Below are 20,409 nucleotides of genomic sequence, written 5' to 3'. Positions count from 1 at the left end.
TCTATGTGATCATCATAGCCATGGTGTTTGTGTATGTGCAGGGAGCGGCACGGACTGAGGTGCTGGCAATAGGCACAGAGAAGATAAACATGGGAAATATTTTAAGAGAGGAACCAACATGTTCTAACTTCATTTTTTTTTTTAAGATTTTATTTATTTATTTGACCGAGAGAGACACAGCGAGAGAGAGAACACAAACAGGGGGAATGGAAGAGGGAGAAGCGGGCTTCCCGCTGAGCAGGGAGCCCAATGCAGGGCTCGATCCCAGGACCCCGGGATCATGACGTGAGCCTAAGGCAGATGCTTAACCGACTGAGCCACCCAAGCACCCCGTTCTGGCTTCATTTTTAATTAGTATTATGGAATAGATAAACCAAAGACCCTCCTGCTACAGAATATGTGCACTGATTCACAAAATGTAACAGACCTCTGAAATGCTTAACCAAAAATGCAATAAAGGAAAGAAAATCTGGGGCACCTCGGTGGCTCAGTCATTAAGCATCTATCTGCCTTCAGCTCAGGTCATGATCCCAGGGTCCGGGGATCGAGCCCCGCATCGGGCTCCCTGCTCAGTTGGAAGCCTGCTTCTCCCTCTCCCGCTCCCCCTGCTTGTGTTCCCTCTCTCACTGTCTCTCTCTCTCTCGGTCAATAAATAAATAAAATCTTAAAAAAAAAAAAAAAAAAGGAAAGAAAATCTATATGGGCCAAAACTGGGCATAGAACTGGGAGACCAAGAAACGTAAGCATGGGATGTGCTGTGACTAACCCCAGGAGGTATGGGGAGGGAGGCTTATTGCTTGTCTGTGTTGACCTGGGCCCTGGTTGGGTGAGTTCCCTCGAGAATGTAGAACTATATGAGTTAGAGTTTGAACTACATGATACAAGAAACCCAGGTTAAGAAATTAACATGGAGAATGATCTCCATTAGTTGGTACTCTTGAGATGCACGGCACAAGCAAACACAACACTGCTCAGGAAAAACATACCCTCAACCCAGGCCATAGAGTATTATTGCCCAGGTAAACCCCCACTGAAGTTGAGCTCACAGGCTAAAAATTACAATACATAAAAGGAAACAATGTACCATAGATGAGAGTAGATAAGATCCTGAAGAACTTCAGTAAGATCCAACCGTTCTGAGTGAAGCCTGGATATAGGGGAAGGAAGGGTCAAGGGTGAATCCCACAGAACTGTAAGTTATTTAGGTGAGTCTAGGGGCCCAAACAAATGACAGTCATCATTAGCAGAAATTGAGCATATAGAAGAATGATACGGTTTTAGACAGATGGTATTTTATATGGCAGTGAGACACCCATATGGAGGTGTTCATTTATCTGACCAAGGAAGGAGCTACAGCTGGGGCAGATACTCGGGCTGGCTGGCTTAGAAGTCATTTATGCAGCAGTGATCGCTAAAGGCCTGGAAATGAATGTGCTTTCCAAGAAGAGTGTTGAAATAGGGAAGGTGAGAGCTAGGAACCATGTCTGGGAAAACACCCCCATTTTGAGGGCCAGATGAAAAAGAGGAGCAAGGAAGGAAGGAGCTCTCTCTTTGTCCCTGATTCTGCGTGGGTCTTGGGTTTGGGTAGATTTTCTGATTATTTGCTTTAAATTCTTTCCATCTCTGGCCTAACATTCTCTTCCCTCACAATCCCTAGGGGAAGCTCCAGTAAATGGAACAATTTCCTGTGGGAGTACTACGAGGGACTTTTCAGCTGTGAGTTCTAGAACTAGGCTGGGCTCTGGCACCAACACCATGACTAAGTCACTTCTGTTCAATTTTCCCGTCTGTGATATTTAGGCCGAGGTGTGTGTGTGAGGACAAGATGGGGCACGATAGAGCTGACAGTACTTGACAGAATGATGTTAAAGGGGGTAAGGGTGGCATGGTTATACACCACCTACCCACAGCCTGTCTGCCCTTCCTTCTTTGCTTAGGATGTATGGTTTGCAACCAGTTGCTCGAAATCTGGGCCTTTGTGCTCTTTCTTATCCTACTCTGCATGGAAAGTGAAGTCAGGTGGTTCATGCCTATAAATGAAAGGTGTAGTCATTTAAATAGTAAGCTAATGAAAATCATCATTATCTTGTGTCTCTGTGAATCTACTGCTTACCTATTATGCCTGATGGCCCATTATTTGAGCCTCTTTACAGGGTTAAACATTGCCCTCTGCAGGCTACTCTGAAAATGTTAACTCTTCTAGAAGAGGTAATGTGGAGTCCTTTACCACAAATTGGTTTATTAGATAGAAGATACTCAATCACATGAAAGCACTTAACACCTGGGGAGAGAAATGGGTGGAATTCTCTGACTTGATAATTTTGTCTCTGGTCAATCGGACTGTGGGGTGGAGGGTGAGCCTGTCTGACAGTGAAGGAACAAAGAGGCCAAAGGATCAGAAGCCAGGTTGATCTGGCATCATAAGGCTGTAAGGCACTTTTAGCTCAAGAACAGCTCAGCCTGAAAGCGAAAAGAATGAAGCCTGCAGACAGGTCCTATCCTTTCCTTAGCAGAGAGAAGTTACTGGGGAGGAGAGAGATAGGGTGCACAGCAGTCGGCTTGAGTCTGCTCAAGGTGGCCAGAAAAGCTTTTGAGTTGGGAGTTCAGGGAGTAAAGGGGGACCAAGTTGCATCCATTCCCCATCTTCCCCATCCCAAGATCATGCCTTCTTCCCTTCTAGCTCCAAACCCCCTCCCCAAGCCATGAAGGGTTCACCTGGAAGGAGAGCTAGGGAAAAGCGACTGTGGCAGGTGCATGGCTAGATGGTAAATGGGCTGCTGCCATCTGAACAAGATCCTTTGTGGGCAACTAACATGACTGTGAGAATCTGGCAAGCACCTTGCATGGCTTGGCTCTGCCCATCCATGGTCTAGCTGAATGTTGAGTCCCATTTGGCCATGACAGCTTGTGCTTCTCATAAAGATGCATGGGCACTGGCTGGAGCCTCTGTGATACCCAATACTCTGGGTGTTCCACAAACAACACTGCCATACTGCAGTCTTCTATTGCCATGGCTACTGCCTGGGGCTCCCTCTAGTTGCCGAACCTATTTCACTTCTTGATAGGAAGCCTTTCCAAACAGTGCTATTAAGCTGAGGTGCCAACATTCTGGGGTTGGTAAAAGAGTACTGGCTTTGGAGCCAGACAGATCTGAGTTTGACCTTGTCTGTTCCTAGCCAGGTTATCCAACAAGTTACCTATTTTGCTTCCTCATCTTTGGAAATGGAATATACACTGCTATTTAGGATTGTGAGGATTAAGGATAATATATGCCCAATGTTTAACAGTTTCAGAAACACTTTGAGCTTTTAGGTCAGTTGTGATTAAATGCATTTGTTAATTCAGTACATATTTATTGAATGTCTACTATGTGCCACAGTGCCTGACAGTATCTGCATAGTGATTTCTTCTGGCGCATATTCCCCTGGGGGAGTGGTTGGGGGGAATGGGTCAGAAGCTTAGATGGCAGATTCAGTAAGCTTTTAGCACAATAATTTTAATTGCAAAAATAAACAGTTTTGTCAACTGCTCGAGAGTAGCGTCTGCTTTACAAAAATTAACAACAACAAAAGGAAATAACCCCAAAGCAAAACGATACATCCAATGGCTGCTGGAAACGACATTGCTGTACAAAATCCCGCGCGAGACCGGCTCGGCGCTGCCCCAGCCTGCCTCTGGGGGAGGGTCTAATGAGGGGCGTGGGGCGTGCGCCAAGCCAGTTACAAAAGACTATCTTGAGTCCCAAGGAAGGGCCTACTCAGTGGGTGGCCTGAGAGGACTTCCCTCAAAGCGCGGCTGACGCGGGAGTCAGCTCCGGGGACCGCAGGAGCTGTCCACGGAGCTGGTGCTGAACGAGGCGTGAACGGCGGGCACTTCAAGGGAACTGGAAGCGGGACCAGAGGCCGGCCCCGGGACGTGCCGGAAAGGGGGGTGGGGGGGCGGGCCAGGTCGCCTCTTTCGTGCCGGGCGGCGGCGCCTCAATCTACAAACGCATCTCCCTCTCACAGGGCGGCGAAAGAGAGGCCCAAAGAGTAAAAGCCAAGGCCCTTGAGCCGCTCCTCGGCGCGCGCCTTCTGCTTGAGGTGCACCTTGCTGTGCCTTTTCTTCTCATCACTGCGCGCGAAGCGGCGGCCGCACACGTCGCAGGCAAAGGGTTTCTCACCCGTGTGAGTGCGCACGTGTGTGGTAAGGTGGTCGCTTCGGCTGAAGTTGCGGAGGCAGATGCGGCACTGGAAGGGCTTGTGGCCCGTGTGGATGCGCAGGTGGCGGTTGAGCTCGTCGGAGCGCGCAAAGCTGCGCACACAGCTCTCCACTGGGCAAGCAAAGGCCTTGGCGTGCGGCCGCGGGCAGAAGCAACGCGCGCTGCACTTGCCGCCCCGGCGCCCCTTGCGCCGCGCCTTGGTGGGGGGGAATGGGGCCGGCGGCGGTGGCCCGGGAGGCTCAGGCACGCCACTGCTCCCAGGGATGTCTGCCACCAGAGGTTTCGGGAAGTCCGCCGCGGTGCTGCGGAGACCCAGGGGAGAAAGCTGAGCCTGAGTACCGGCCAGAAACTCTCCGCCGTCGCCGCTACTCCCCCCATCCCCACTAGGAGGGGTCAGGAGACCCGGGAGGCCCTCGGCCACCTCCCCTAAGTCACCTGCGGCCAACGGGAAAGCGTCGTAAGACCCCGTGGGGTAGAGTCTGTTGGCGGGACCGGCCGGCAGCTCCGCTGGGCAGCTGATGGACAGCAGGTCTTCAATCTTGGCCCCCATCGAGGGGAAACGGGCGTCGGGGGCGGCCTGGTAACCTCCCTGTGACCCACAGCTCCCTGGGGCTCCAGCTGAGAGCAGCTCCCAGGAAGCGTAGGGGCCTTTGAAGGCCGAGGCAGTGTCCAGCGCGGGAGAGGCCGGAGGCGCCCGGAGGCCTGGCTTGACGTCGGGCGGGGAGAGCTGAGGCTCATACAGGCACTGTGAGGGGGCGCCTGCCGAGGGTGAGACCTCCCAGAACGCGTCTGGGAAGGCGGCAGCGCCCAGATCCGGGGAGTAAAGGTCCGGTGGACCCGGCAGCAAGGCGTCGGGGCCTGCGGGAAAAGAGGCGTCCAGCGGAGACCGGGATGCTGCCGCCTCAGGGCCGGGGAAAGGTGCCAGACCCAGGATGCCCGACATGAGGTTGAAGAGTGCCTCCGGGTCGTGCGGGTGTTCGGGTACTGCTTGGATGAAGAAGCTACCGCTGTAGCTGAGGCCAGGAGGGGGCGTGGGTGCAGGCCCCTCCAGGAAGCAGGAATCGGCTAAGTCCCCCCCGGCGCCGCAGCTGCTCAAAGCCCAGCTCAAGAAGTCGCCTGCTGAGGAGGGAGCAGGAATCAGCTCCGGGCACATCAAAGGGCGCGCCTCGGAGTCTGCAAGCCCCTACCCACGAAACCCTTGGGACGCACTGACACATAAAAGGTGCCTTTTGCACATTCTGATCCAGCCGGAGCCCGCATACGCCCCAAGACACACACACAAACATGCACACGCAAAACACACGTGCACAGGCAAAAGGACGCCCTGATAAACCCACAGGTTCCTGCGGAGGCGCTGGCGGCACAGTGGGGCTGGGGATGCGGGTGCGCACCCCAGGACCCCAGAGCCTCCTACCACCCCTACCCCCACAGCTCTATAGTCCCAGTCCCTGCCTGTTCTCAGGCACCATGCGCCCCCGCGCTGCGCCGCCGTCTGAGCACCCTCGGCCGCTCTCCTTACCTCCAGGGTAGCCGGCAGTAGCCGGCGCGTCCCTGCCGGGCAGCCGGGACAATTCGGTGCTGGGTTCCGCGCAACAGCCCTCGGTGGACTTCACCAGGAGCGCGTCGGGGCCGGAAAACTCGCTAAGGTGGAGCATGGCGCGGCGGCGGCTGCGGGGCGCCGGGGGCCTCGCCCGCTGAGCTTGGCTGCGAGCGGGTGACGGGGAGGCCAGCAGTTGGGGTGCCCTGCGCCTCACAGACCCAAGCACCCGGGCTCCTGGCTCCAGGCGCTCACCTCTGGGAAATGGGTCCGGGGGCCGAGGCGCCCTTGCTCGCCGGGACCGGCCTCGGGCGGCGGCTCCTCGCTTCTCCAAAGCGCAGCCGGGCTCCCCCACTCCGCGGCCCCCCCACTTATATAGCAGCGGTCGCGCTGGCTCCGGGCTTCCGACTCCCCGGGCCACTGCCATTTCGGGAGGCCCCGGCCCTGCCGCCGTGACGTAAATGCCCAAACATGGACACAGGATGTGTGCCGGGGACTCCCGAAAAGGAAAGCTCGGGCTGTGACGTCGCCGCCGCCGCCGCCGGGCCCGCGCCGCTGCGTGCGCGCGCGCTCCCTGAGCGTGGAACCCCGTGCGCGCCGGGGCCGCCGGTGCGCCTGGCTGGGGTGCTCCGCTGCGTGGGGCCGGGCGTTGGGTTAGCGCCCTTCCCGCCTGCAGGCAGAGGCCCGCGGTCGGCGAGGAAAAGCCCCGTGGGCATTGGGAGTCCACAGTTAGGGATTTGAATCTGCTCTGGGCCACTTACTACCTGTGTCACTTAATCTCCCTGGTCAATTTCCTCACCTGTGAAATGGAGCCATGTATATCTAACTTCATAAGTTTACCGTAAAGAGTAATTGGGTTAGCGCATATTAAATTCTATGCATGAGCACACAGTAAACTACAGAGATTCTTGCCATTATTCACTATTTGCTCCCACTTGTGTTTTGTTTTTGTTTTTTCATTTTCTTGATAGTTTTTTTTCTCTAGTTGTTCCAGGAAAAATAACTTAATTCAATAAAAAAGGACCATAACGTTTGCTACTGATGAGAGAAAAAGTCAGTACAGAAGGGTATATTCTAAACCGAAAAGTAAGTTTCTTTTTCCTACCCATCTACGTCTTGAGGTAGCAACATCTAAGTTTCTTGTGTATTCTTTCAGAAAAATAATGCATATGCAAGCATACACTCTGTCTTGCAATATAATTTTTTCCCATTTATAATAGTTGAGAGATTGCTCCATGTCTGAACATAAAGAGCTGGGCCATTCTTTTCTAAGGCTACAAAGTACTCCACTGTGAGGAAGGTCAGTTTGTCCCCTATCCATGAGCATGTAGAAAGTTTCCAACCTCTGGTTTTTACCAATGTTGTTGTAGTCAGCGTTCTTAATTCTATAAATGTGAATATATCTGTGGGATAAATTCCAATGAGTGTAATTCTCTGTCAAGGGTATGTAAAATTTTGAGAGGCAACTGGCAAATTGTCCTCCATAGAAGTAGGGGCCAATTCCTGCTCCTTCCTCGCCTACAGGGTATGAGATGCTTCTGTAGACTTTCTTTCTGCCTTTATATAAATGGCTTTTACTCTAAGGATGTTGTTCCCAGCAACACACAGAGAATCCACAGGATATATTTCCCTGGAATCAGTACCTGGAATAATTGGGCTTCTTATGAGGAAAAAAAATCCCTCTTCTTAAGGAGGCTGTGAATCTTGGCTGCAGCAGGTCAGTCGGTTCCAGCAAAGAAGACTGCCTGCTCTCCTGATCTCATCTCTCTTCCTCTGTGGTTTTCACTCTGTCTTATTTTCTCATTCTCTTTAAAAATCTTCCGTTTAATTTTGTGTTATAGCTCATTTGCCTCCTTTCTGGAACAAAATTAGGGGATTAAATAAATACATGGGATAGCACGTTTTTCTTTACAAAGAGCATCAATTCTTGGGAGCTGGAAAGTGGGGAGGGCAGAGCTGGGGTTCCCTTTTCTTTCTCTGCTTTCCTAGGAATGGAAACAAAGCCATTCAGGGGTGATGGGCTACAGCATGATTTGCAGTGTATCTCCCAGCCTCCCTTGCCCACTGGTACTCTCCTTTTAGAGAGAGTGCCAAGAATGTCCCAACCCCACCAAATTCTCAGTTCTTTTACCCTGTGTCCATTTTCCAAAAATTCATTCATTCATTTTCTCAGTGTTCATTCACACAGTATTCATTCCTTAAGTGCTTACTAAAGGCCAGAAGGTAGATTTTGGTTTTGAGACTACCAGGACCTAAGACCCATCTCCATCCCTAGCTGTCCCAACCCCACCCTACGATGACCCTGTAAGTGTGTTCACAGAATATGTCATCACATAATCACCTGCAAAACCTGTGCTGATACGCTTTTGTTCATCTTCTCCCCATGTCTGGAAATCATACAAAACTTTTCAAGAGTCATGCATGTGCAGCATGTTCTAACAAATGCCACAGATATAATAATTCTGTGTTCTCTACACATATGTTTACATGTAGGAAATGAAGAAACCCAGCACATGTCTGTAAGGATGAAGCACACAGAGCACTATTTCCATTATACTCTAATGCAGAACTTGGGATTGATTGTACTCAAAATGCATTGCCGAGGCCAGGTGAGCCCACACCAGACACGCAGGGCACACATGTCTCAAATCCATTCTGGCATCTTGCTGCCTGGGAGGGAGGAGGAGTGGAGGGCTTTGGCTAGGCTGGTGTCCAGGGCTCCCCATGTTGCCCCGTCGGGCCAGATTGGCCAGCCCCAGGTTCCCCATCCCTTCTGCTGTTCTTCCCTCTGCCACAGCATTCCTCCTCCTTCTTAGTCATAGATAATTCCCCTACTCCTTTGGCAAGTACCCAGGCCTTTGTTGCTCTCTGCCAAGGGCTGTTGGGCTAGGTCTGTGTTAAGACGAGGGTCCAAGTCACCCCAACTTCTTGTTATAGGCCAGGCCTGGGGGCAGAGCTGCAGAGGGAAGACTGAGTAGGAGAGGAAATGGGGAACACAGCTTGTGCTCTGGGTGTGGGCTGCCCACACCCCCATCTCTGAGCCATTCACCTTCACTGGACACACATACACACTCTCTCCCATGTGGGATGGTTACCTCTGGAGGGTAATTGCGTCTGCATTTGGTTCCTTGAGGAGGGGGAGGGAATATAAAGAGAAAGGGCATTTTGTAGCCCTTCCCAGCTCAGTCCCTCTTACCCCTAAATTTTAACAGCTCTAAAAGATAGAATAAAGGTCTTTGGGAGGGGATGGAAGAAAGAGGAGCTTAGACCTGTGAGTTCTATTTTAATTCATTCTTTAAATATAAAAACACAAACTGGAAGGGAAAAAAGGAAAATCACACACTTTGAGCACTTTACAAACTTACCATTTAATCATCCCAAAGCTCTATGGAATAAGGAATTGGAGACCTATTTCACAGATGACAAAAACAGACTAGATAAGGTTAAATAACTTGCTCAAGGCCACATTTTTTTTTAAAGATTTGGTTTTTTCTTTTTTTTCTTTTTAAGGTTTTATTTATTTATTTGACAGAGAGAGAGCACAAGCAGGGGGAGTGGCAGGCAGAGAGAGCGAGAAGCAGGCTCCCTGGCTGAGCAGGGAGCCCCATGCGGGGCTCAATCCCAGGACCTTGGGATCATGATCTGAGCCAAAGGCAGACGCTTAATGACTGAGCCACCCACGTGTCCGTAAGGGCCACACTTCTATTCAGTGGTAAGACTGAGAGGCAAGCCCAGTCTAGTCTACTCCACAAGATAATTTAGGAAAATATTATTCATTTTACAAAAGGATTCACTCTGGGATGGCCTAGATGGAGGATCTCCCTCCAGCTTTTCAAGGAGGGTAGGAAGTATAAGTTTGATCTGGCTGGTGTCCTTCCCTGCAAGGGTTCCCTGGAGTGACCGCCGTGGACAGAAACACTGTGGGTCACATCAGACATGTGCTGAGAAGGAGCACATGCAAGGTCCTTGGGAATTATTGTGGAAGTTGGTGGTGGTCGTGGGAGTGTGTGTGTGTGTGTCCACGCATGCCTGTGGCCTTGGGGAAGGTGAGAGGAAATTTCCGATTTCCATGGGAAAAGGCTGGGGAAGGAGAGTTTACCTTCTGGACAAGCATGGAACAATTACTGAATGAACTAATGAATGAAAAAATTCATTCATCAAATGTTCATTGAGCACAGCCCTGTGCCAGGTGCTGCGCAGGCCCTCGGGACACTGATGCTGATGCTGCAGTGGGGAGGACTGGAAGCTCTGGATCCAGGGCGGGAGGAGGGAGAAGAGGGGGATGGGGAGGAGTAAGCCTCCCTTTTCTCTCTTCTGGGAAGGGCCCAGCCCCTGTCATCATTTTGGTAATGCTACTGCCCCCTCCTCCACCCCCCACCTTGATCTTTCTGCTCTAAATATCATTGTGTTCAAATAATAGTGTATATATTTAAAAAGACTCCAAGAAGACAGCTGCCTCAGAGTATTAATCATGAAGAGGCCAGCACTCAGTCTCCATGGCGACTCCTGACAGAGCTGAGGAGCAGCTCCACGTCCCACTTCCTGGGGCCATGGAGATGCGGGGACACAGCATCTCTCACCCTTCCCTTTCCTCTCTGCCTCTCCTCTCTCCCTCCTTCCTCCCCTTTCTTCTCTCCTCACCCTCCCTCTCCACTGGCTCCCTTTTTCTCTTCCTAAAAGATTTATTTAAAAGCAGGGACAGAGCAGGATCCAGCCATCAGACTAACAAGGAAAAGGCCAATGAGGCTGCAGCAGAGATGAACTTTGCCTCCAAATACCACCTCTGCAGAACACATGTCCCCTCCCCAAGGCCCCTGCAGCACCCCTTAGGCTACACTGACCACGAGGACAGAAGGAGTCTGGTCATCTGTCCCTGAGGCAAGGGACCCGCTGTCAGGGTCCTTCTCTGTCCCCTCCCTCTTCCCTGCCTTTGGCCAGTCATTGGTTTATGGTTTCTGTCTTTATTATTTTTTTAATGCCCACAAAGTAACATAGGCTCATTGGAAAAAGATAAACATGTTAAAATGAAAGTATCTCTCCCAATTCTATACCCAGATATATACATTTAAAGAGTTTCAAGTTGATTCCTATAGATTTTTCTTCATTCAACATTCATCTATTCAACCATAGCACTATGGTCATCATCATCATTCATACCAATGTTGTCACACTATACATACTCTTGTAATCAACGTTATCCCTTGAATGGTTTTTGTTTTCCCCTTCATGATACAGATTAGTCTATAGTGTTGTTAACAACTGCTCCAGGGTATTCCATCAGGTACATGTATATAAGCTTTTAACTCTATAGTTTCCTGTTTTTCACTATGATATAAAGAATCTGGCTATGCACAGCTTTGTATGTGTGCTTGGTGCACTGATGGGGCTAATAATGATAAGTATGCTAGTTAACATTTGTATAGCACTGACTGTGGGCACTATTCATCAGGTATTGAGAGTTTTACATACACTCACCATTTAATCCTCACAACTTGATGAGTACTATTATTATCTCTGCTTCATAGATGGGGAAATTGAGGCCCCCATGCTTCAGCCCAAGGTCAAGAAACTTGCCCAAGCTTACAAGGCTAGTAAATGTTGGTGCCAGAGTCTGAACCTACAGTAAAACCACAGGCTAGATTCCAAAGCCTGGAATCCCTAGGTCAAAGGTACAAACATTCAAAATTATATAATGTCTAATGTTCCTCTAAGAAAATTGTTTCGATTTTGGAGCCAGACAGCAGCATGAGAGTCAACTGGTAAGCACAAAGAGGCATCCCAGTGACATTTTAATTTTCACTGTAAATTTAATTTGCATTGTAAACATTATTGGAATCTTTCCGTGATCCAGGGGAACCTTCCTAATATTCTTCACATCCTCACAATGGGCAGTGGAGATGAGGCTGTTCTGTTTTGACATTGACCAGAGTAGTGTGTGGGGTGTGGGGGCTTCTGTACCCTCCTTCCTTTTGTTCTTTCTAGTTTGGGTCATGGGGGAGGTAGAGAAGAGGAGAACAAGGTGACTGTGAACCTTTTAGGGAAAGCTTCCTAACTCTTCCAAGGCAGCTTCTAGCTGTTCTCTCATGGGAGAGAGGGAGGTTATTCTTTCTCCTGTCTTCCATTCTACATCCTTCCTTAGGCGAAGTCAACTTTGGACAGAGCTGAGAGGTAGATGATCACAGAAAAGGTGTGACTGGGATGGGTTCCAGGAGGGTCAGAGGCAAGGCTGGCGGGGGGCACTCAGTGACTTCTCCACACTGCTACCCACCTTGGGATTTGGAATCATCCTTCCACCACCCCTTTATATCTAAGTCTGGTCCCCCCTTTGTGGGTACTGGTGGCCTTGAACCTTGATAGATGTTTTTATTTGATTAGGTAATGGTGTTCAGAGCATTGATTTTCAATTCATGAGTCAAGAAGGAGAAAAAGAGGCTGAGGGCGTGGACTGAGAGGCTGTAGCTCTAGAACAGAATTAGAATCAGAAACAGGCCTGCTACACCTTCCCGGTTTATTTCTCTCCTCCCTGGCCTCTCCTGATTCCTCTCACCTGACTTCATCTCATTGTCTTCTATCCTCTCTCCTCCTCCATCTCACGATAGTTCTCTTTAAAGTAGATTGGTCAATGAACCGGGATCTGACAGCAAAACTCCAAAATACCCAGGCAGTTTAGCCACAGATGGGCCATCGAGCCATAGTCCTAGTCCTCTGTGTGTCCCCAAACCCTGACGACCACCAGTAGGCCAGGCTTCTGGTTGCAAGTGACAGAAATGCAACCTGAATTAGTTTAGGCCAAATAAATTAATTACCCCCCTAATTGAAATCTACCAGCTCACAGAATCCAAAAGAGTGTCAATCAACCAACCAACTAACCAACTGACAAGGGGGTAGAGATACAGCTGCATATCATGAACTAGTAGAATCAGGGGCTAAGAATTCTTCAAATGCTCTCAGCTCTTTTTCCTTTCACTGATGACTGAAAACCTGGCCAAGAGCAAATTTGGTGTTCTCCATGTCAGCCTGCTGTGATAAATGGATTCTTGTTCTCAGTCCCAGGTAAGAAATCCCAGGAAAGACCTCTGCTATCCTCCCTAGGAAAATTATCTGGCTAGGGGGCAGGGTAATAGACGGCTGATAAGACCACAAGGAGCTTGTGCTTGTGTTTTGAGGGCCTTTTCCAAAGAAGAGGAAACCACTGGGAGCCAGAAAGTCTTCCAAGAGACCTGTGCCTCAGGCCCTGAGGGCAGGAGCGAGGCAGCAATGGACTCTGGCATGTTCTCATAACAGGGGCAGAAATGGATAGTTCCCTCGGCTTCACAGTGCCCCTGGAGCAAGTCGCCTACTCCATCTGTCTGCCGGCTGCAAGGAACACTGCCCAAAATAAAAATCCCTAATTAGCAATTCCTGCAATCCAGAGCAAAACAATGTATTTATTTCCTAGAATAATCTGGAGCCATATTCGGCTTGGCAACCAGTGGGTCCCACACATTCATGCGGTGCGCCATGTGAAGACTCCAGCAGGGGCCTGTACTCAGTCAGGGTCTAAGGGGGAGGGCTGCAGGGGTCCCCTGCCCAGGCAGCAGCAAGCAGGGGCCCAGAACAGAACTGGCTTTGTCAATGATCTACAGCAGGTTTCTGGTACAGGGAGGGAGGGAATGGAAGGAACTTCAACAGGATTTCTAAACGCCAGTTCCCATAAAGGGCAGACTGGGGACACATGACTTACAGGGTCACAGAGAATCCCATTATGGAGTAGTGACCTCAAGCCTGGGAGTCTGGGGAACCGAGTCCAACCCAGCTCTGCCGTTAGCTTGTCCTGTGACTTTGAGCAAATTACCAATGCCTTCTGTGCTTGCATTTTTCTCACCTGTGAAATGGGGGTATGTTATTTGCTCACCTACAGTCTGAAGATTAAGAGCTAGAATCAATAAATTCGGCAGTTGAAGGATGAGCACTTACTATCAAATTGAGAGATGATATCCAGTGAAGAAATAGTAGTAACCCTGCCCACCCCAAATGTGCTCCCTGTTTTCTAAGGACCTCTTCATATGGGGGTGGGATTGGTCACCGTGACCAGAATTTTGTGACTAGCTTCCCCCCCGCCAGTCTTTGCTCTCATTCATTCACTTATTCGTTCATTTAAATCTTTATTGAGGAATTAATGAATCAGCCACTTCAAGAAATTATTACAGAAAGGTGTGATGCATGTGACAGGGGGAAGGACAGGATGGTTTGAGATCATACAATGAGGCAGCAGATAGTTATCTAGTTAAGAATTTCAGGGTACAGCCAACTGGGTGGCTCAGCTGGTTAAGCATCTGACTCTTGATTTCAGCTCCGGTCATGATCTCAGGATCGTAGGATAGAGCTGGACGTCAGGCTCCATGCTCAGTGGGGAGCCTGCTTGTCCCTCTCCCTCTGTTCCTCCCCATTTGTGCACATGCACTCTCTCTCTCTCGAATAAATAAATAAATAAAATCTTAAATAAATTTTAAAAAACCCAGAATTTCAGGGGAAGCTTCCCTTGAGGAAGCAACATTTTATTCAAGACCAGAAGGTTGAGTAAAAGCCATGAAGAAAGGACAGGTTGAGTGGGGACAATGTTCTAGGCTGAAAAGGGAGGGGGATTGGGGGAGAGAGAGGATTCAGGGAACTGCAGGAAGTCCATGATGGCTGGAGCATAAGGAGTAAAAGAAGCTAGAAAGGAAGGAGAAGTGGAGCAAAGCGGGTGAGAAGGGCAAGCTCAGGGTCATGGAGGACCTTTTAAAGCATGTTCAGGCATCTGGACTGTATCCTTAGGGTGGCAATAAGATGTCTTTGAAGAGGTTTAAGCTGTGTAGGACATGCAGTTTTTAATTTAGGAAGACCAGTCTGTCTACTGTATGGAAGGTGACCCTGAGGGGAGATCAGTTAGGATACTGCAGCAAATCAGGTGAGAGAAGGTCCTGAGGCCTGAGCCCGCATGGTAATAACAGGAAAGGAGAAGCTTTCAGAGTCAACAGCCAGTTAGAAGCGAGTATATAATGGACATACATGGGTGATTAGGTATGCATGGGGCAGAAGGGAGAGAAGGAATCAGGGTTGACTCTCAGATTCTGGGTTTGACATTGGGGTAATCATTTATTTAGGTGGAGAACCAGCAGAAAAAGCAGAGTCTTCCAACCAAACACACTGTGTTTTATTTCTGGAGCTATAATTTACATACAGTAAAAGGAGCAAATCTTAAGTGTACAGTTTGATGACTTTTTACCCAAATCAAGATAGAGAACATTTACATCCCCCAGAAAGTTCCCTTGTGCCCATTTCTAGTCAACAGACACCCCTCTTTGAAGTAACTACTTTTCTTTTTTAACTAATTAAAATTAAGTAGAGAGACAGAGTGAGGAGGGGGAGAGAGAGGAAGGGGGAAAGAATTCCAAGCAGACTCCACACTGAGCAGGAAGCCCCATGTGGGGTTCGATCTCACAACCCTGAGATCATGACCTGAGCCGAAACAGAGAATAGAATGCCCAACCAACTGAGCCTCCCAGGCACCCCGAGGTAACCACATTTTTCAGTGTTATCCCTATTGATTAGTTTTGCCTGTTTTTGAACTTCATATACATGGAATAATTCAGTATGTACTTTTTGTGTCTGGCTTCTTTGGCTCAACACAAAGTCTGTAAGTTTATTCGCTCCATAGTTTGCATGTGTCAGTAGTTTGTTCTTTTTTTTTAAATCACTGATTAATATTCCATTGTTTGAATATACCATAGTTTAGTTATCCATTCTCCTAGTGGTGGAAATAGGTTTTTGTTGTTGTTGTTTGCCTTTATGTTTGTTTGTTTTGAGAAAGCCAAAAGAAAAATGATTAAGGTGCAGTCGTTCAAGCATCTGACTCTTGGTTTTGGCTCAGGTCGTGATCTCAGGGTTGTGAGATCCAGCTCCGCATCAGTCTCCACGCTCAGTGCAGAGTCTGCTTAAGATTCTCTTCTCCCTCTACCCCTTCCCCCCACTCTCTCTCACTCTCTCTCTCTTTAAGATAAATAAAACCTTAAAAAAAGAAGAAAAGAAAAATGACTTAGAAATGAATGATAATGAAAAGACGTAACAGTTATAAACCCTTATGACCTACTACATAGTTTTAAAATATATAGAGTATGAATAAGAGCTCTCATTTACTTAAGCAAAAAAAAAGAAAAGCTTTAAACAATTTAGTAATAAACTGAAAACTGTGCAAGATGAATAAGAAGAAAACTATAACATTTTCCTGAAGAACATTAAAAAATATGACTAAGTGGGGAGATATGTTTTCTTGAATGGAAAGGCTCACTATTATAAATACGTCAATGTTTCAGTGTCAGTGGATTTTCTGTGAAGCAGACATTGAGATGGAGTCAGGGGTCCAAGGGGCTTATTTGGGAGTGATACATGTGAGAGATAAAAGCAGGATTGGGCAGGAGAGCCTTAGCCTGCAATGCACATTTGATAAAGTCTTGGGCAACCCAGTGATGAATTTCAGAGCAAAAATTGCCCATTAGAAAAATCTTGCACTGAGAAGAAATGGCCTGTCCCATAGTACCCTCTCTGTACTCAGTCATTGCTAAGGGCCTTCCTGGAAAAAACATGGCATTGGCTTGAAAGCTGAGGTGAGCCTGAAGGGTGCTAACAGCTGGAGGCTCTGTTATAACTGCATGCCTTGCAGCTGGATGGCACTTCCTGTCTTGAAGGGGGGCTCCATAGCTGCTAGTCAGTTCTCTCCAAATTAATCTGGAAGTTTAATGTAATTCCAATAAAAATGCACAGATGATATGATTATGTACAGGGAAAAATCTAAAGGAAGAAACAGATTATGAGAAATCGTAAGAGAGTTTGTAAAAGTTTCTTGATGCGAAGTCAACATATAAAAATATATTTTTTCTATATATCAGCAACAATGAGTCAGAAAATGAAATATAAAAGAAAAAGAAAACAAAGCAGAATCTTAAAAATTCTATCATTTTGGGGCACCTGGTTGGTGCAGTGGGTTAAGCGTCTGACTCTTGATTTTGGCTCAGGTCATGATCTCAGGGTCATGAGATCCAGGCCTGCGTTGGGCTTGGTCCTCAGTGGGGAGTCTGCTTTGGATTCTCTTCCTCTCCCTCCTCCCTCTGCCACTCCCCCTGCTCACGAGGATGCTTGTGTTCTCTCTCTCTCTCAAATAAATAAATAAAATCTTTTAAAAAAAGATTGGAAAGTTTATGTGAAAATTAAAATTTTTTTTTAAGATTTTATTTATTTGAGAGAGAGAGACAGAGAGAAGGGGGGAACACAAGCAGGGGGAGCAGGAGAGGGAGATGCAGGCTCCCTGTTGAGCAGGGAGCCCGAAGTGGAGCTTGATCCCAGGACTCTGGGATCATGACCTGAGCCGAAGGCAGACACTTAATGACTGAGCCACCCAGTCACCCCAAAAATTTTAAATGTTTTTTTTAAAGATTTTATTTATTTAATTTAATTTAATTTAATTTAATTTAATTTAATTTAATTTATTTATTTGACATAGAGAGCACAAACAAGGGGAGTGGCAGAGGGAGAAGGAGAAGCAGGCTTCCCTCTGAAGCGCTGAATCCCAGGACCCCAGGATCATGACCTGAGCCACATGCAGAGGCTTGACCCACTGAGCCACCCAGGCACCCCTTAAATGTTGTTTGACAAAAGCCATAATAAAATTTAAAACAAAGTACAATTTAGGAGAAAAAAAAATCTCTCTACATATAATAGACATGGCTTAATACTGAGAGAGTATCTACAAATAACTTGAGAAAAGAGTTGTTTATGATAATGCTTATTATTACACATTTTATTTTATTATACTGTTAGGTTTAAAAGCGATACAGAACAATAAACATAAAATCCCATTTTTTGAAAAACAAACAATTATATGTGTACTTGTCTATGTATAGACGAAGGCCTTGAAGGACATACATTAAACTGTTGAGTGTTTAACTCTGGGAAAGTGTATGTGGAGGAATTTCTGTATTTCACTTTACATAACCCCTTGTTTGAATTTTTAAACAATATGAATGCACTTAAACATAAAGAAAAACAATAAGAATTCCCTTTGATTCAACAGCTACACTTCCAGAATCTATTCCGAAAAAACTTCCCACAATGTAGTTGTGAATGAAGATTCTTTATAGCATTGATTATAATAGAAAAACATTTGAAACAAATTATATGTCAATCAGGAGAAGATTAGTTAAATAATTACAGTAATTCTTGCCATTGAAAAAACTTGTAGCTGTTAAAAATGAGATAGTATAGCTCAGATATATACTGTTATATATAATACATATCTCATGTATACTGTTAGAAATGTGTTTTGATACATTACAACATAACAAAAATTGCAGAACAGTATAGATGCCGAGCCCATTACATTTTTGTGAGGATAAAAATATTGATGTTATTAATTAGGAGAGGCCAGATGGGTCCTGTAAGGGCACCTGGGTGCAGAAGGCTCGGATCCCCTGCGTGGAGGATGCATGCTCCTCAGTGCGATCATTATTTAAATCCATTAACTCTGCTAGCTAGTATAAAAACAAATAATGATAATGAAGAGCAAGGTGATAAAGATGGAGAAGAGAAGAAAAGGAGGTGAAAATGAAGTAAAAAGTTTGAAGAGATAAACATTGTTGTCATCAGTTGGGCAGGTGGTCGATGTGGCTACTTTGGGCTGATTCCTCAGTCTCTACTTCCCCTTGTTTCTAAGGGCTTCCCTACACTGCAGAGGCTACGAAGCTGAAAACTACAGTTCTGAGACTCCTTTGCAGCTAGAATTCAGAATGCAAATTAGGTACTGCCAAGTAGTGTTGTGAGATTTGGAAGGCGGGAGTGTGGCAGAAGTCCTCTTCCTGCCTCTTTGGGTTGTTTCTCTGCTGCCAAGTCACGTCAAGGAGACACAAGGTTTCCCACAACAGTGCTCCAGGGTCCGCTCCCTCCCTGGCCTCTCAGGTGTTGAAAGGGGGTTGTGTTGGCCAGGTGACACTTCTAGTTCCTTCCTAGATTCCATCTATTGCAGTGTGCTTTGGAGCTCAATAATTTACATTCTGAGGCTCATTCCAACCCTTCTCAACATCTTGTAAGTACCCAATACCCTCTAATAAGCCTCTTCCTCTTTAAAATATGTAAGGTCATTTCTATGTCTTTGTTTTGGTTATTTTATTGCTACATAACAAACCACCCAAAACTTAGTGGTTTAAAATGGCAACAATCATTTATTTGGCTCACAGATCTGTGATTTGGGCAAGGCTGGGCAGGGAAAGCTCATCTCTGTTCCATACCTTACAAATTGGAGGGGCTGTCCTGAAGGCTGGACATCTAGTTCCAGAAGGGTAAAGTGATGCTGGCTGTCAGCTGATTTGCTTGCTTCCCAGCCTCTCCTCACTGCATAGTGGCTGGGTCCCAAGGTCGAGTGTGTGTGTGTGTGTGTGTGTGTGTGATCATCTTTATTATTTCCCTTCAGAAGTCCGGTGGCATCACTTCTACCATACTACCATAGACAGTCACAAAGACTCACCCAGGTTCAAGGCAAGGGGACTTAGATGCCTCCTCTTGATGGAAGAGCAGCAAAGTTCTGGAAGAGCATGTGGGATGAAAATATTGTGGCCTTTTTTAGGAAGTACAATCTGCCACATTCCTGCTCTGAAACATAATTGATACAGTTAATAATAGCTTTTTTAAAAAAGCTTTAAGAATAAAACATTGAGCTAAAACTAAATGCAATAGAAAGTATTAAATCTGTAAATATCTAAATAAGTAACGTTTTAAAGGAATATACAAAAAATAAAGAAAAGGCAGATTTTTTTAAAGATTCAAAAGTGTGAATAGAAAAGCTACAATATAGAAGCAAATAATTTTCTAAAGAATAAAGTTTAATACCTAGGATGTGAAGGTAAGGGGAAGTAATAGAGAGAAGGTAGAAAGAGAAGACTGAAAATTAGAAAAAGAAGCAATAAAATAAGGATAAAGGTAGAAAAAGAAGAGCCCACATCAAGACAACAAAATATGTTTAAATAGCACTGACACAAAAGTCTATTAAATCAAATATATCTTTGTTAAAATGAGAAGAAAAAAAAGTGACCGGAGGTCAGTTCAAGGTGGGTTCTGGCCCTAGACAGCGTCTCTCTCTTCAGAGGCCCTGTGTGACCAGGATTACCTTTCAGGGCTGGCGCTGGTAACCCTGCCCCATCCTGGCTTTGGAGGTCCCATCTCTTTGGCCAATCTCTCTCTCTCGTTCTCTCTCTCTTTCTCTTGATAGGTCTCTCTTAACCATTTCTTTTCCATGCTAATTTTAGACTTCTTTCAAAGCAAATCTTTTTGGACTTGGCTGCCTCTATCCAGGTCTTTCCTGGTTCTTGTAGCCATCACAACAGGGTCATCATCCTGGAGAGGAGAGAACAGAGCCCCACTGAGGTACTTCTTGTGGGCAAGTTTTTGTGAGGACCCAGGAGCCCAATGTATCTTTGTAAATGCATCCTGTCAGTACATGCATTCATTAATTGATCTTGTTTAAGCTACCATTTGTCTTATGATTGCTTTGTTTTAATGACAGTGATTAAGAGGAGAGCCAGTCCTCGTCCCAAGCGCACGGTTTCCATTCCCATACGGGATAATCTGGGCCGATTCTCTTCCCTGGATGGTGCCTTTGTGCTGT

The 20,409-nt window shown here is 46.8% G+C and overlaps 1 protein-coding gene across 2 annotated transcripts; it reads right to left on the bottom strand.

Moving 5' to 3' along the window:
* Nucleotides 1-4,001: 4,001 nt before the first annotated feature.
* EGR4 (early growth response 4) lies at nt 4,002-5,887 on the bottom strand. 2 transcript variants are annotated; one of them, XM_035000484.1, is made up of 2 exons: nt 5,721-5,887; nt 4,002-5,317 (listed from the first exon to the last, which is right to left on the bottom strand). In XM_035000484.1, the coding sequence occupies exons 1-2, from the start codon at nt 5,854-5,856 to the stop codon at nt 4,002-4,004; spliced, it is 1,452 nt and encodes a 483-aa protein (XP_034856375.1). In that variant the 5' UTR covers nt 5,857-5,887. The 2 variants fall into 2 exon arrangements, with proteins under 2 accessions (XP_034856375.1, XP_034856374.1); XM_035000483.1 differs by having other exon boundaries at nt 4,002-5,320; nt 5,721-5,871.
* Nucleotides 5,888-20,409: the final 14,522 nt, after the last annotated feature.

Source organism: Mirounga leonina, unplaced genomic scaffold (assembly GCF_011800145.1).
Source record: "Mirounga leonina isolate KUSES-001 unplaced genomic scaffold, KU_Mleo_1.0 Mir_125, whole genome shotgun sequence".
Taxonomy (NCBI): Eukaryota; Metazoa; Chordata; class Mammalia; order Carnivora; family Phocidae; genus Mirounga; species Mirounga leonina.
This window is presented reverse-complemented; position numbering and strand designations above follow the sequence as displayed.